General features: G+C 47.8%; 1 protein-coding gene across 11 annotated transcripts in view; it reads right to left on the bottom strand.

The window, feature by feature from the left end:
- LOC115537372 (histone-lysine N-methyltransferase 2C) overlaps positions 1-16685 on the bottom strand; it is a 47279-nt gene that overhangs the window by 26872 nt on the left and 3722 nt on the right. For 6 of the 11 annotated variants that reach the window (XM_030349238.1, XM_030349240.1, XM_030349243.1 and 3 more), the window contains exons 2-28: positions 16239-16523; positions 14659-15992; positions 14429-14557; positions 13076-13201; positions 11973-12095; positions 11649-11750; positions 11240-11344; positions 10814-10995; positions 10009-10173; positions 9366-9490; positions 9209-9271; positions 8996-9098; positions 8605-8726; positions 8243-8371; positions 7957-8070; positions 7738-7853; positions 7049-7232; positions 6732-6809; positions 4401-4448; positions 3818-3961; positions 3667-3699; positions 3374-3529; positions 2836-2977; positions 2278-2516; positions 2035-2108; positions 1574-1858; positions 571-705 (exon numbers count right to left, since the gene is read on the bottom strand). In XM_030349238.1, coding sequence (XP_030205098.1) covers positions 571-705; positions 1574-1858; positions 2035-2108; positions 2278-2516; positions 2836-2977; positions 3374-3529; positions 3667-3699; positions 3818-3961; positions 4401-4448; positions 6732-6809; positions 7049-7232; positions 7738-7853; positions 7957-8070; positions 8243-8371; positions 8605-8726; positions 8996-9098; positions 9209-9271; positions 9366-9490; positions 10009-10173; positions 10814-10995; positions 11240-11344; positions 11649-11750; positions 11973-12095; positions 13076-13201; positions 14429-14557; positions 14659-15992; positions 16239-16523 — 4841 coding nt within the window. The remainder of the gene's footprint in view (positions 1-570; positions 706-1573; positions 1859-2034; positions 2109-2277; positions 2517-2835; positions 2978-3373; positions 3530-3666; positions 3700-3817; positions 3962-4400; positions 4449-6731; positions 6810-7048; positions 7233-7737; positions 7854-7956; positions 8071-8242; positions 8372-8604; positions 8727-8995; positions 9099-9208; positions 9272-9365; positions 9491-10008; positions 10174-10813; positions 10996-11239; positions 11345-11648; positions 11751-11972; positions 12096-13075; positions 13202-14428; positions 14558-14658; positions 15993-16238; positions 16524-16685) is intronic. The other 5 variants (XM_030349244.1, XM_030349249.1, XM_030349241.1 and 2 more) reach the window with 4 other exon arrangements.

Below are 16685 nucleotides of genomic sequence, written 5' to 3'. Positions count from 1 at the left end.
AGAAATGATGGCCACAGCCAGCCCTGGCTCGTTGCATCTGAAATCCTCTTTAGGCCTGAAGCGTTTGGTTGAGTCTGTCTGGAGGTAAACATTGGCAGTCCCTCTCTCAACTAGAGCTTGTGCATCTGCTGCTGAACAGAATTCTCCACTAACACCACACAGTGTTCAACAAAAGGTCTGACACACTTCGCTAAAACCACAAAACATACAATGAATCGAAATCTACTCATCAGCTGTGTAGTTGACAATATCACACAATTTATCAAACCGCATTATCTAAAACACGCAATTTTTAAAAATACAACCAACTACATCTCTTTTCACATTATGTTTTTAAACAATACAACGTTAATAAAATGTAGATTAGTTATATTAGTTTAAGGTGTGGTAGTTAATGTAGACCGAGTACTTCTAGGCGGACGGCTACACCTAACTTCTTAAAAATTCAATCACTACCTCCATTCTAAACTACGTGTTAAACTCCTCAGACAAGCTCAAACAAATACAGAACAGGGGATTCCAGAGTGTCTAAATCAAGCCAGAGCTAGAGGGGTTGCCTTGAGATCTTACCAGAGCCTCTTTGCCACTTCCTGCTACAGATGCCTGGTAGGGACAATCTTTATCTGTTGGTGATTTTAGGGCTTTGGTTTTGATGAGATTTTCCTGCCTCTTCATACCGGCTCCCCAAGTGTCATTAACCTCTCCCTTTTCAATGACAATTCACAGTTAGAAATATTAGTTTCAAGGACTCACCAGGCATGCACATCTCAACAATGACCCAAACCAGAAGAACAAATAGCACATTGATTATTAGGATTACACACTGATCATTAGCCAATTATCGTATATAGAACTTCATGCTCCCCGGTCAAATTGATTCAAGTCCCCATTTATCTATTGATCCATGGATCTTTCCATCTGTCTGTGTCTAGTATTCCCCTGGCATGCGTTCTAATGATAATTAATGGTAATTAATGGTCATTAATCAGGGTGGGAAATCAACACCAGAAGGTCAGTGACTTGATGGCGGTAGATACATCTGTATGTCAATAGAATGGAATGATTTATGTTGTGCCTCAGATTCCCCAGAAGGCTTGAGATAACAGAATATTAATTCATCATTGATTGAAATGTATTAGATTACTGATTACACTTCAAAACAATATTTGTGTCTAAATTTAGGCTTGTTAAAATCCAAGATAAGCCATTATTTATGTCTATGATTTGGTTGCCACAGTGATCTGTTCACCGGCAAGCAGTCAGGTGATCCTGGGAGCTGTTGACAACGTTCCCAGCACTAGAATCACCGATGACCACATCAATATTTGCAGAATACAAAACAGCCATCGTCGAGGTGTTCCAAGAACGGGACATAAAAGCTGGGTGGATTTTAGGATGGGATCCAATTGGAGCCTGAACTGGAGCATTCTGGTGTCAACCCCTCACCCTCACACTACAGATGGAGGTGAGGAATTTGTAACAACAAAAGACACACTCACAAACACACACGCACACACATGCACACTCATACACACCCCACACAGGTGCACACACGTGCACACGCCCTTCTCACCTGTCGGAGCTTCCATTCCTGTTCCTGTTCAGACTCTCTGGGCCTGAGCGGGTCTTTGAACCCCATCTCGTTGTCCATAGAAACAGGGTCATAGGGATCATGGACCACTGGCTGCTGCTGCTGATGATGCTGCGGCTGCGGCTGCGGCTGATGCTGCTGTTGCTGATGCTGCTGCTGCTGCTGATGCTGTTGCTGATGCTGCTGAACGTGCTGACGCTTGAGAGAGTCATTGGACAGTTGGACCTTGTTTATGCGCTGGGCAGCGCGGTTGTCCCGGGCTTTTTGCTATCGGGGGAGAGAGCGACAGATATAGGGAGAGGCAGACCGAGAAAGAGAGAAAAAAAATAAAGGGGACAGATAAAAAAGGGATAGTGAGGTAGGACACATAGGACGTATATGATATTCAGTTCTACTCGAGTGTTATTATTTTTCCGGGGAGGATAGAATACAACAGAACTCACAACATAGGGGGCTCTGTCCTGGGAGCTGGCTTTTCTCCAAAGCTTAGCAATCTGCTTCACTCTCGTAGACCAGTCTGTCACAAACACACAAGACAATACAGTATGCATGACCATTTCGGATAAATGTGTGTATAGTTACAAGTTTCCCCCCTCCCACCCCCCCGTGTGTGTGTGTGTGTGTGTGTGTGTGTGTGTGTGTGTGTGTGTGTGTGTGTGTGTGTGTGTGTGTGTGTGTGTGTGTACCTGGATGCTGCTCCTTCAGGTCGGGGTAGTTGATGTTGCTGTACAGCACCGGGGCGACGGTCGCCATCTCCCCGAGAACCTCCTCCTTCTCCCACTTCAGAGTGCTCTTCTGCGCCGTCGACATCCCATCATGCTCTGCTTCGGCCGCAGGGGAACTGCTTGGGGAAGGGCCCGCCTGACCCTGAGCTGGGCCCCAGGGGCCACTCACGTCACCACCCAGCTGGCTCGTCTTCCTGTCCCTGGGGGAAGCAGGGAGGGAATGGGGAATGTTAAAAACAGACTATTTGTAGTGTCGTCGTGTTTGGTATCCTTTATGTGTAATAATTGTAAATCCTCTGTCGTCTATAATATATTGTTAATTATAATCTCACAGTTCTGTATTTACACTGTACTTATATTCATGTTTACAATACCATAGTTGAGCTCTGGTAGTATTGTACTAATGCAGCACAGGCTACTTCTCTAATGTGTCCTAGAAGTTGATGGTACACTAGTATAATAGTAGAGCTAACTGATAAATGTACTGTCACACTGGTTAAAGTAGTTTGTAGTTAATACCTGTTATTGTCAAGGAGGGGCATCCTGAAGTTGGCTTGGCCCTGGGCTCCAGACAGGCTCGGCATTATGGGAGTTGTAGGAAAGTGAGACCCAGCTCCAGCGAGGCCGTTCATCACTGGAAGACGAGGAATCATCCTTCCTGCTGATGGAATAAAGGCAGACAGAGTGGGTAAACACATCTGAAATGGGCTGCGTAAATATTATCATTGCATTATTGATTGTTATTATTCATTGCAATTATGAGATTATTGATTCTATTAATACTGTGTTGCCACTGTACATACAAATACAAAACAAAAATAAAGCAATCTATGATTTCTAATGGTTTGCAATGTCATTTTAATGTTAACGAGTTTACAAAACCAGCTGTATTTTGCTCTTAAATGCTTTAAATACATATTTTGAAATAAATGACTTGGCACCTTTCATGATTTAGATTCATATGCAATTAATGCCCTAGTGTGTGTGTGTGTGTGTGTGTGTGTGTGTGTGTGTGTGTGTGTGTGTGTGTGTGTGTGTGTGTGTGTGTGTGTCCTACCTGTGGGGTGAGGCAGGGCCTTGGCTCCCATAGGGCCGTGGTGGCTGTGGTCCAGTTGGCTCGTACTGCTGATGCTGGTACTGATGCTGGTGGATGTGCTGCTACTGGGACTGAGGACCGCGGTGAACAGGTCCTCTACGTCCTTACCCTCCAGCTCTGTAGAGGGCGCCAACAGACACATGTTAAACGTGGCAGTTTGATGCTGCACAGCATAAGGTTAGGATTGAGAATTTGATTTCTCTGACTTCAAATAGTTCATTAATGCCAAGAGGTTTGTATGCATAGACGGGTACCTGGGATTCTGTATAGCCTGCTGAGCATGGCACCTGTGGAACAACAACAAACCAACAATCGTATCAAGCAAAAACTAGTTAAAGAGTAATTCAATAATGACATACATGCACACAGACACGAATACATTCACCCAGCCATGTTTCAACTCACCGTCTGACACCATCTTGTCCAGCTCTGGGCTGAGGATGGCGTCCAGGTGCTCGTCCTGTCCCACTCTGTGGCCCCGCCCACTACCTCCTGCCTGGTCAGGGGTCAACGAGGAGTCGTCCGTCAGGGGGCCGATGTCAAGGCCGGCTGAGGAGAGAGAGGGAAACAAAAGGGGACAATGGGAGAAAAGGTTAGAAGGAGAGAATTAAGAAAATGTTTCAATTGTCTGGAGTAGAGGAAGAAAAGAAGAGAGAAAGGAGTGTACTGGAAGACCAGAAGAAAGCAGAAGTTCTCTGGAGGACTAGAAGGAAGCAGTGGTTAGGTGGAGGACCAGAACAAGACACCAGCAGTGATCAGGAAGTCTAGAATTAAAAGCAGTTACTATCTGGAGGACTAGAAAAGAAACCAGAAGTTAGAAAAGAAGAACCAGAGCCGTGAATAAACAGAGCTAAGCCAATTCTGGTCTTGGCTTGACAGTGGCTGCTTCTACCATGACCGCAGTACCAACTCTGCACCCCCAGGGTTCTGGTATACATCATATGGCAGAGAGGGGGAAGAGGTTCTGCGGGGGGCTGGGTGTTCTTACCAAAGGGCGAGGGGGAACGAGCCCCCTGGAAGTGGCAAATATCGAGACCTATGAAACAAAACAGAGCTGCAGTTTACACACTTGCACACAAACACAAGGGGCTGCAGTATCCAGGGTCCTGTCGCTGTTGCCGTAACGCTGTGACTCTCAAACCAAACTGATCAACCAAAGATAACGCAACAGTGAGTGCTCGTGACACGATGTTCTGTGGTCAAGAGGAGTAAGGATGCAACGATTATAGTCAGAATAACCACAGTTTCACGATTATGCAATCATTTATTTCACAACACCACAGATGCAGGGCACCAGACTAACTTATTTCACTAAGAGTACTGTGGCCCCTAACTGAAAATGTTAGGGGCACAACCAAATAATTTAGGGGCACACACCATAAATCAACATGGGAATGTGATTTTCTAAATTTTTTCAATGTATTACTAATAAATATTTTGATAATGGATGCAGAAATTACAATGTGGGGTTTCAAATTCAGGGTTACATTTTATTGTGATTGTCATCTTTACCAACTGTTTCCACTTGTGCGCGATTGCGTTCGACGAGCACGGAAGGGACAGTTTCACGGGAGTGCGCCCGCTTGACATGCCGCAGGACGCTGCGCCTCCTCTCTGCCCGCTCGCCTCTCCATTGAGAATGCATTAGCAGGCGCCTCCCTCTATGGCACATGAAGTCCTGACCGGGTTCGGGTGCCCGCTGGTACCCGACGGGTGACCCGCACAATTTGGATGAAATGGGTGAAAAATAATGTGTCGGACACGGGTGCGGGTTGGACGCCTGAACAGCGCAGGTTTTTTGCGATTGCAAAAAACCTGTTTTTCAAGGAGCGGAGGAGACAACTAAAACTGTCACCAGTGGATGATGTGCTTTTTTTGCACAGCAATCTAAAGCACCAGGCCAAACACCACATAGTGTATTTCCTCAGCGTTCCATCTAATGTGTCTAATTTTCGGGTCGGGCGTCAATATCAATTTATAGCGGGTCGGGTGCGGAATGTAATTTGCGGTACCGTCGGAACACACGTCAAATGCGGTTCTAAGTATTGCGGGTACGGGCGGGTGCGGGTTTGCAAAATAAGACACGTGCAGGACTCTGGCACTGGCACACTAGCCGCAGATCCGAAGAACGAGTAAATAGTTTGCTTATTGTTCAAACACATATAGCAGGTTGTGAAATCTTTCTCCTTCTCACAGAGACGGTTACGCGCGGTCGATATTTAATCCTAGGACCCTCCCCCTCCATAAATTAGCCACTTACAGTGTCAATTTCCTATCCATCTCACACTCATTGGCCTGCTACAAATTCCGGATTCGATGACGCGCCCCTTTCCCGTTTAACGTGTACAAAAAAATAATTAAAAAGGGCGAATTTACTGGCCGTGACCAGATGCAAAATACATTCGCACACTCTCAACTTTTGGTCCCAGTCAGGAGCCCTGCGATGTATAAAATCACATTCTTTAATTTGAGAGACTATTTTATTTTATCTAGAACATATGTTTGTTCCTTATTGAAATATTAGAAAATCCTTTAAATTATTGTTTCTTGGTTTGTTTCCAGTTTTGTTAAAAATTAAAAGCATGGAATTGAGAACATCTCTTATGCAGGTGATTTTAATCACTGCACTTAATTCGAACCCATGATATAGCACTGGGAGTTTTTGTCGGCGCTGCAAGCAAACATGTACTTACGTGTAGGACGTGAATATAGGTTGCTTTGATAACATAAAGATTTGCCGTTGTACCGCAAGCATTTTGTTTTGGATACCAACTTATTACGAAAGAGTGATGGCCTATTTTACGGCTCCAAAACACACCCACGAACAGCCATTTGCTATACTATTTTACACTAGGGTTAAAAAGCAAAACTCCTCCTCCTGTAATTTAATAAATACAGTGGATATTTTGGTACAAGAACATCTTCAATCGGTTATATAGGATGGGTAATACAGCTTTCTTTTTCACCAGGGCAATTATGTTGGAATTGGCTGCATATTCCCATCTTGGCAGATTTTTGTATGGTTCTTTTCTGCCATTTCCACAACAGTTATTTGCTACAAATCTGGTGTCAAACCACCTGTAGCCACAACTAAGTGTTGCAGATCTGCATTTGGGGTAGATACAAAGCTTCAATGCTTGGTCCCTCTGCTATTGTTTAGCTAATGCAAGTTAGCGGCGCACACATTCAACACAAATTACGCCCTGGTGACAGCAAGACAAGTAATCTCTGCATCCCTCGTTGAGAGTAGTAGACGATGTACCATGACGGTCAGTGATTGACGGTGTGATTTGAGAAGAGTGAGTGTGCGTGTGAATACCTGTGTGTCCAGTGGCCAGTATGTGGGCGTCAGTGTTGAGGACACCACAAAGATCCACAAGAACATCCTTTGACATGGCTGGATGACCAAAACACGCACACACACACACAGACACACATAAAATAAAGTAGAACAGTGACAACAAATACAAAAAAACAAACAAACATGATTAACAAATGGACAGTGGAATTCAAAAGGAAAAAAAACATGAAAGATGCCCTGTCATTTGAGTGATTTGTCCAGAAACAATTCATATCATCCTGGCAATCACATCAAACATCACCATGGAGACGGATGTGAGAGAGGACTTTACTCACACAGAGGCACCTGCTTCCTGCCCGGAATGGTTGTCATGGCGCTCGTCGATGCGTTGGCAGGGGAGTGGTCCAGCGACGTAGGGGCGGGGACTTTGGTCTCTGCTTTGGATTGGTCATGACTAGCGGCTACGGCGCTGTCCTGCTGCTTGCTCTTGTCCAGCAAGTCCCGCCCAAAAAAGGCTTCCTGAGACGAGACAACAGATAATGGGAAATAAGAAACCTTGTTTCACTCTCTCTCTCTCTGTCTGTCTGTCTGTGCCTGTATGTGTGTGTGCTACACAAATTATCTTTGGGGCAATTTACTTCTTCATATATTAACATGCAGTATAAAGGTTTGTTGATGCATGCGTGTTTTTGCACCATGTAAGGTGTTTATGTACGCGTTACATGGTGTTTATGTACTCGTTACATGATGATTATGTACTCGTTACATGGCGTTTATGTATGCGTTACATGGTGTTTATGCATGCGATACATGGTGTGTATGTACGCGTTACATGGTGTTTATGTACGCGTTACATGGTGTTTATGCACGCGTTACATGGTGTTTATGTACGCGTTACATGGTGTGTATGTACGCGTTACATGGTGTTTATGTACGCGTTACATGGTGTTTATGTACGCGTTACATGGTGTTTAGGTGAGTGTTACTTGGTGTTTATGTGCGTGTTAGTGTCTAGGTGTCGGACCTGAAGGTACGATGGGAATGCTTCTTCCAGTTGGCTCTTCTTCTTGCGGTATCTCTTCCTAACCTTCTCCACCTGGTCAGCAGGGGGCGCCGTCTGTCCCTCCATCTCAGCACAAGCTGAAAAAACAAAACAGTCAAACAAAAGTTTGAACACAAACGCATGTACGGACATATATGGCTCTAACAGGATGGGAAGAGACCAAAGCAGTGGAGTGCCTACCCTCCTCTTTGGTCTCCATGAAGGAGCCACTGGAGTCTTTCCTGCCCAGACATCGTCTAGCTCCGCCTGGCCCGGCCTTCCCCCCTCTCTGACGCACCATGAAGCCACCGATACCTAGAGAGACAAAGGGTTCAATGAAGAGGAACACAAGAGGGAGCAGGTCAGAGGTCGACAGGTCCACTAGACTACTGTCGCTCAACCAAGCAAGACGTTGCCAAGCAAAACATCCTCGAGAAACTAGTGGAGCAGACGATGCAAATTCTTAACGACCCCGCCCGCTTCTCACCGGGCCGGTAAGGTTTCCTCTTCCTCTTCTTGTTGCCGTCGGTAACCTCCATGTCCTTGTTGACGTCGTCGTCATGGCCGTGTTCCCGCTCCGGGCTGGAGTCTGACTTCATCTCACACTCCAGCCCACCTGGAGGCGTGAAGGACAGCAGGGGGGGGGGGAAGAAGACGCAGGTTGAGAGAGAAGTCAGCAGAATAAAGTCATACCAAAGTGTCTCCAACTTTCTTTACAGTGACATTATTTTCCGTGGCTAGGGTCAGGGAACTGGTTTCAGCAGATACAGTGACCTCCTGTACCACCGTGACCCCGTGTCCTGTAGCTTATGTAACCCCAGACACTATTAATGACGGTAGGGGACGGACCTCTGCAGTCATCGCGGTCGCCGTCCCGGCTCAGGTCGCCCTGGGCATCGGGGTCAGGGGGGGTCTGGAGCACAGACACCCGGTTCTGGTTGATGATCCGCAGCTTCAGCTTAGGCTTGGACCTTGACAAAGACAACACAACACAAGAGGTCAGAGGTCAGACAGTCGATGACAGGGGACAATGTATTTCTGACAGCTTTGGTCTGTATCAATATGAAGCAGCTGATGAGGACACAACCATCTGCGTCAGGGATAATGACAGAAGGATGGTTTACTGTATTGTACACAGCTGTATGAAGCTTGAAGCTCGCCGTGGCTTTCAGTGGTCTGGGCGATGGGTCATTCAGATTGACAGTCGCTATGGAAACAGCACAAGAGTGACTGGAGGTACCTGCGGTATCGTCGCGGCGACGTGAGCGGCTCCACTAAAGACTGGAGCTGGGTCAGACCGGACTCGGTGAGCCGCACGCCGTCCTGGGTGAAGGTCTTCACTTCTGGAGACAGAAGATGACATCAGGGCTCTGGTTCCAGCGCTTCTCAACCAATAGGGCTAGTCGATTGATTACAAGAGCTACTTCAATAAAGTGGGGGGAAAGGAGCTTACCAGGATCTCGGTGGCGGGGAACAATCTGGGCCATATAGGGTGCTTCGTAACTGTCGGATCTCGCTGAAACACACAAACACACACACGTTTTATTCCACATTTAGAGAAAACGATAAGCCCTCTTTTTCCCACGATCTATCTGTCATCGCCCATTCACCTCTGATCGTATTACCGTAGGTGGTGCGGCTGTGAGTGCGGCACAGGGTACAGTCAAAGCCTTCGTCGGCAGCGTACTCCACGTCTTCGTCGTTGGTCAGCCCCTGGCAAAGAGCGTGGACCCACCTGCCATCACAAGACGAGATGTGATTAATGAACATGTTGGATGTATTCATTACAACCAAAATCCCCCACTTACTTCCGGGCTTCAGTCAAATACATAGAAACAGATTATGATTTAAGGACCCCCCAAGTAGAACTTCACTGTGGACTCTTCTGCAATGTCTTTTAGAATACACACTTGTCTAAAAGTAACTCATCAGACGTAACAAATCCAACATGTTGCCTTCTAGTTGAGCAAGCGTTAATGAATGCCAGCAGAATGTTAAGCCCCTCTGATGAATTGTTTAGTACAGTTCGATTCAACAAGCATAATTACACAGCTATGGATGCATACCGCATGTTGTGGTAGCCTGCAATCATTTACACATTTCTTTCAAACCTAGGACAGTAAACCAAAATGTGGCAACTGAATTAGCTACAAAACAGGAGGCCTGTTTAATTCTGTGATCCCAATGATACTTAACTTAAGTGGGATTTTGAATGAATCAGACTAAGGTAATTAGGTGTGTGTGTTTCCGTACCGGTCACATTGCTGACACTGGAGAATGAGGTCATGGTGGTTGTAGGATCGCTGGCACAGGGGGCACTGGGCCAGGCTGGCACAGGGACCACACTGGGTGTAGTTCTTCTGCCAATCAGAGCGTAAGCCTGGCGATGTCGCACCACACTGAACGCAACACACACACCTGGAGGGGGAGAACACGCATATGATTACACGTTCTTAAGCTTGGGATACAGAGTACTGATATCCTTTGTATGAACAGTCGCAGTCATTCCAGTTTACACACACACACACACACACACACACACACACACACACACACACACACACACACACACACAACGTTAACACATGTGAATACACACACACACACACGTATAGCTCACAAAATGGTTGGGCCACACAATCTAGACCAGGGGAAGTGTACGCATTAGGTTGAGCTGATCCATGGTTAGTGGTAGACACATGTTTCAACACATGGGGGGTAGAGGTCCTGCACACGCAACTGTCTGCAACAACAGTTGCTGGGGACTGCTCATGTGTGCGCTTACGGTAGTCAAATGAACACAAAGACTTTGTGTGTTCCAACTATCGTTATCATCCTGGTTCTGTATTCAAGCCACTTTTTCCACATCCTTAGTCAACAGATCTGCCTCGAGAGGATGTCTGTGCCCTATCACAGCCTGTGATAATCCCTTACCCATAAATCCATCTGTCCCACACACATTCAAACACAGTACACACGTAAGTCAGACACACACACATAAAGTTATAACTGCTTTCTCATAAAAAAGCCGGGAGTTTGATTGACGATGTGAACCCACCACTTGCACTTCCAGGCTCCCTTGGGCACCGTGTGCAGAGGCGGGTCCAGACAGTAGGTGTGGTAGCTGATGTCACAGTCGTCGCATAGCAACAGTCGTCCTGGGTCGCTGGCATCCCCGCACGCCTCACACACCGTGCACTCCAAGCAGCGCCACCCCTTGGTCAGAATGACTCGCGTGATCTGAAGAGGTAAAAAGGACCATATGAATACAAACTATGAATCTAAATATAGCAAACAAATGTATAGGGGTTACAACGAGTGGTGTTTGCTGTTGGCCAATTACGTGCTTACAGATCCCCGCATCCAGGAATATGATGACGCGAAAGAAAGTGAAATGAGCAGTTCACCCATTTGTGCTCATATGCCGTCAGACTTTACATTTTTTATTCTAAAATATGATACGTGGGACTCCGTGTGGTCTCACCTTGATGTTGACACAGAATGGATGGTAACACTGTCCACACTGGGAACAAGATAATAGTCTCCCCTCAGCTCCCTGGCCAAAGCTCCCACACACCACACACATGTCCTGTGAAACAACACACACACACACTGGGTCAATAAAAACGTTTCAGTGCATACATCCAATAGTGTTTCATTTTAATATGGACAATTTTAAATGTAAGACATTTAAATAAAAAAAAAGCAAAAATAGTTTGTAATCAAGCCTAGGCAGTATGGATAAGCTAGATTTTGAAAGTAGATAACTGACAAAATCGCCCCCTCCTTTCAGCCCTCCCTCAAAGCAACTACTAAAGCACCTGAAATTGTCCTTTCCCCCTCCTCTAATCAAAGAAGAGAAGGACATTAGTCGGCCAGACGGAAAGACTGACCTGTCGGAGCGTAAAGTGGTCAGAAGTAGAGAACATGACCACTGTGTTGTGCATGGAGTTCTCTTCCTCGTCCTTCAGCTGATAGACCGGCTCATGAGGGATCTAGAAGGAGAGAAACGGTTAAGAAATTATTCAGTGATTAGTCAGTGAATGAGAGTGAACGATGAAAAATACAATAAAGAAGAACAAAATTATCCACTAGAAGGGACCAAGGGTGTATCTTTGGGCATGAATGTAGTATTAGGGCGTTAGGACATTTTTTCCTTTATATGCGTGGATTTGCGTGTTCATGCAGATATGTGCTTATGCATGTGCTCTTCTTACGCCTGGCGACACAGGGATGTACTCCTGGGTCTTCAGTCGGCTCCTTCCTCGACCTCCTCTCCCTCCCCCGAAGCCTCCTCCTCCTCTGGCTCTCCGCCGTCCTGGGAAGCCGGACCCTCGGCCCTGGATAGAAGAAGAAAACTGTTAAAAATGGAAGGTATACATTTACCATATTACAACCCTATCCGTAAAGGGTCGATTATGGTCCCACGTTCACGCAACGCAAGGGGGTTACGGACCTGTAACGTCCTTCCGGACCCTCCTTGCGTCCACAGCAAGGGCCTGACGTGTGCCTCCCAAAAATTGTAAACTTCTGTCGAGGCGACGCAGTAGCAAGGGCTGTCATTGGTCGGCGTACTAAAACCTGACGCAGAACCAAAATAGGTTCCGGACTGCGTCGAAGCGTCTGCGTGGTCCTTGCTGGTGCGTGAACGTGGGACCATAATCAGCCCTTAAGTATATCGTTTACACCTTTCCCTCTCTGCCTTTGTCCCTATTCGAGGATTTCCTTCTCATCTGCCCCACTCCGAGTGCCTACAAACTCTGATTTGGCCCTTAATTTGTGGTGTGAGGGGCTTTGCATGCTAATAGTTTGTCTAATGCTTTTTAGCATAGTAAAATTCAACTCTTTGATCGATTTGATTTTAATGAAATATATCTTGGGGGGGGGGGGGGGGGGGGTTTGGTTACACACACACACACACACACACACACACACACACACACACACACACACACACACACACACACACACACACACACACACACACACACACACACACACACACACACACACACACACACACACAATGAGGCCAAGCTAAGAGTTGAGACCACCAGATCAAAAGGGTGTCGATCTCTTCGTGGGGTAATGAGTTAAGATGACGTGAACAACTCACCGGGTTCCCGCTATAACCTTAGAGATACAACAGAGACGAGCTAGAAGGGGGCCCTCAGTTCAACATCCCTAGGCCCTACTCTGGACAGGGGAGCTGCCTCTGTTGCCTTCCAGGCGAGCACATTGATTCATTGGGTCAGTAGCATCAGTGTTAGCGTCAGCCGCACACGGAGAGCCAGTCAGGGTTAGGGTGCGTTTCTATTACCACTTTCATGCTCCACAGGGGGGAATCCGATGGGCGGGACTTAGGGCTGCTCCAACCCCCCTCTCCTGTGGAATCCTGGGAGGAGGAGGGGGGGCTCACTGCCCTGCGATTACTCCAGCAGGTACTCTGAGGTTGGGAGTAGAGTAGGGCCGGAGTTACAGAGTAGAGACGTACCGAGTTACAGGAGAGTAGGGTGGAGTCACAAGTAGAGTAGGGCCGGAATTACAGATAGAGTAGGGCCGGAGTGACAGGAGAGTAGGTTGGAGTAACACTCAGAGTAGGGGCGGAGTTACAGGAGAGTAGGGTCGGAGTTAAAGGAAAGTAGGGCCAGAGTTACAGGAGAGTAGGGGCGGAGTGACAGGAAAGTAGGGGCGGAGTGACAGGAAAGTAGGGGCAGAGTTACAGGAGAGTAGGGGCGGAGTTATAGTAGAGTAGGGGCGGGGTTACAGGAGAGTAGGGGCGGAGTTACAAATGAGGTGCAGGGCAACACGTGGAAAGGGCCGGAGCGATAGTGGATAGCGACGGAGGTAGAGTAGGGGCAGAGTAACCAGAGTAAGGGTGAAACAAAGTAGAGCAACAACAAAAAAAGAAAGGAAGTCAGGGAATGCAGGAGAGAATGGGAGAGGCGAGGTGAAGGGGATTAAATGTAAGATCAGTGATCAAGAGAGTGTTCGGTTGGCGGAGGAGGTGGAAAAGGACGTAAATTCAAAAAGACACTAAAAGACACTCAAAAGAAATCAGTGATGGTGATGCCTGGGAATACGCAGAGCTGCAGCGTCATGTTACCAGACCAAAACACTGAATGGAAGTATAGCATGCATGCTGAAATTCTTCATGCTAGTCAACAGCAGGCCATGGGACCCAATACAGCTATTGCTAAAAAAACATTCACTATGCATGATCATGTCAACAACACTCGTTAAAATGACATCTTAACACTGGGTTTATACTTTGCTACTTTTCATTGGTGTTGCTATCATTCAGAGTAAATTCCCTATCACTCTTAGAGCGACCAGATACTCAAAGGACGTGGGAAAGTGGTAGCATTCCCCAGACACGTGCCATGCTTGGTAGCCCAAAATGCTGTGATCCTGCTTGATAAGCTCATGGAGACTCTCAGACAAGAGGACAGGACTGGAGAGAGGATATGCTGTTCTACATGACTGACTTTCAGTGGATTGACTTCTATACGTTTCAAGAGAGGCCTGCATTACCCTGTTATCTGCACGTTTTACACAAAACATTGAAACGGACTGACAAAATGACAACACGCAGGCACGTACGACATGTGAAAAAAAAACATTGCTCAGTTCACTCGGTCTGTGGGGAGGTGAAGAGTTTAAGAGCCGTTACCTGTTTCACACGGGGTCGGCCAGGCGAGAACTTCCTCTTGGTGATGGCGGGTTTCCCCATACCGATCTTCAGTGTGATGGGGACGATGGTGGGGGACAGCAGCGATACACTCGAACTGGAGACCATTTGCTACGCAGCGGAGCAACAAAAAAACAGTTAGAACCCATAACATGGCGGTGGAAGAGTTAAGTCTTTTTTAAACAGTCTCCCATAGCGGTCTGCCCCACTACCTTGTTGTGCAGCGGCGACTCTGTGACACTCGGCGAGGAGTCGTCCCGGGACAGCGGCGAGTGGGGAGAGAGTGGGGGCGAGCAGGGGGAGAGGGGAGGCGGGGTGGCCGGGTCCCTGGTGGGGGAGTTGTCGGGGGAGGCCTCCGTGGAGAAGGGGGACATCGTCAGGCGGATAGAGAGGTCGTCCGAGGGCCTGGAGGAAGGGGGAGGTCTGAGGCACCAGCTCTTGGCCCGGCGGAAGCGAGAGGGGCTGTGGGAGGGGTGCAGGAGGGAGGCCGGGGGAGACGAGGAGCTCATGAGCTCCAGCACCTCCGTGTCCAGCTCCAGCATGGGACTGACTGGCTGCTCGCCTCGTACTGCAATAGGGGACAACGCCTCCTCCTCCTCCTCCTCCACCACTTCCTCCTCCTCATCCTCTTCTTCGTCCCCAGTCTCTCCTGTCCTCTTGTCCTTCACCTGTTGCTCCTCTCTTACCTCCTCCGCCACACACTCTACCGCTGATTGGCCCTCATCTAAAATGATCCCTTTCATCTCCTCCGCCACCTGTTGTTCCTTTCTTATCGCCTCCTCTACACAAGCCACCTCTGATTGGCCCTCGTCCAAGTTGATCCCTTTCCTCTTGTCATCCTCGTCCTCCTCCCTACCCCGTACCTCCGTCGGAAAGAAGGAATCTGCTCCCGGTTCTTTCGGTTCTTCTTCCCCGTCATGGGGCTCCTTCGTTGACTGTTGCCTGGCAACCTCCACGTCGTGGATCAACGTTGACTGAGGTCTGGAGGTTTCAGCACGTTGCGACTCTGCCGGCACGCCCTCGTCATCTCCCGTCTCCCTACGTGCCGTTGTCACATCGTCAGGCAATGCCAAGGTTTCCGATTGGCCCTCTGGCCCGTCTAGAGCCAAATCGTAGCGCAGGGGGGATTCTCCTCCTGCCGCCTCGGGTTCTGCCTGTTGTTGACCAGTGGACGCCTCCGCCTGGAGGAGGTCCCCAGGGGGAGAGGGGGCCATGGCCGGAGAGGCCGCTGCAGAGGAGGGCTGGGGGGAGGAGAGGGGCGAGGGGGAGAGGGGGACGGCGGCCCGGTGGAAGAAGGTGGGGGGAGAGCTGCTGACCTCCAGAGAACCAGCTCTGGGAGGAGAGGAACGTGGGGAGTAGGAGGTGATGGAGGACGGGGAGAGAGGCCGGGCGGAGCTTAGGGATGGGGATTGCTGGGGAGAGAGCTGAGGGGAGGAGGAGGAGGAGGTGTTGATGGGGAGAGGGGGGGAGGAGGTACTAGTCCGGGGTGGAGACTGAGAAACCATGGTCTGGATGTTGGCAAACTGGATGTCTTCAATTTCATCCTCTTCAAAGACGCACACACACACACACACACACACACACACACACACTCGCGTTAATATTGTCACACTAATTATGATTGTTCAACTATTAACTATTTTCACAGTTCCACAATTTTGAGTGAGCATTTCACAAGTTTTTCTATCACTAGAACATGGCTACTCCTGACTGAGTCAAAAATATATATGTGTGCACCTAGGTGCCTCAGGAAAACTAGCCCACGATGGGCTTTAATCAGGAAGATTATTACCTGGTAGTGATGTTTGAAGCTCCTCTTGTGGGCTCCCTTGAAATTGCTCCTCAATCTCCTCCTCTCGTATCGGGACTGCCTCCTTCTCCTCCTCGATTCTCTGGTTTTGAACTTTCTCCATGTCCTCCATCTCCGGTATCTGCCCTAGATCCCCTTCATCCCCCTGGTTATCCTCCTCTGGTTCTGTCCTCTCCTCAGCCTTCTGCATCTCTGGTTCCATCTCTGCCAGCGCCTCCACAACATCATGTTTCTCCTCCTTCATCTCCTCCCTAGCTATGGTGTCATCTGAAAGTAAATTTAGAATTGACTTTTTAGTATTGGCAGACATGCTTAAGTAAATCTAAGGCAAAGAAGGTATTAAATTACATAGTAAATTAGAGTAAATTATATTTAAACTATATTTTTCTGTAACAATAAGATGTGCAAAAAGTAATGAAATCTTAAAAC

The sequence above is a fragment of the Gadus morhua genome, chromosome 23 (genome assembly GCF_902167405.1).
Source record: "Gadus morhua chromosome 23, gadMor3.0, whole genome shotgun sequence".
NCBI classification, from domain to species: domain Eukaryota; kingdom Metazoa; phylum Chordata; class Actinopteri; order Gadiformes; family Gadidae; genus Gadus; species Gadus morhua.
This window is presented reverse-complemented; position numbering and strand designations above follow the sequence as displayed.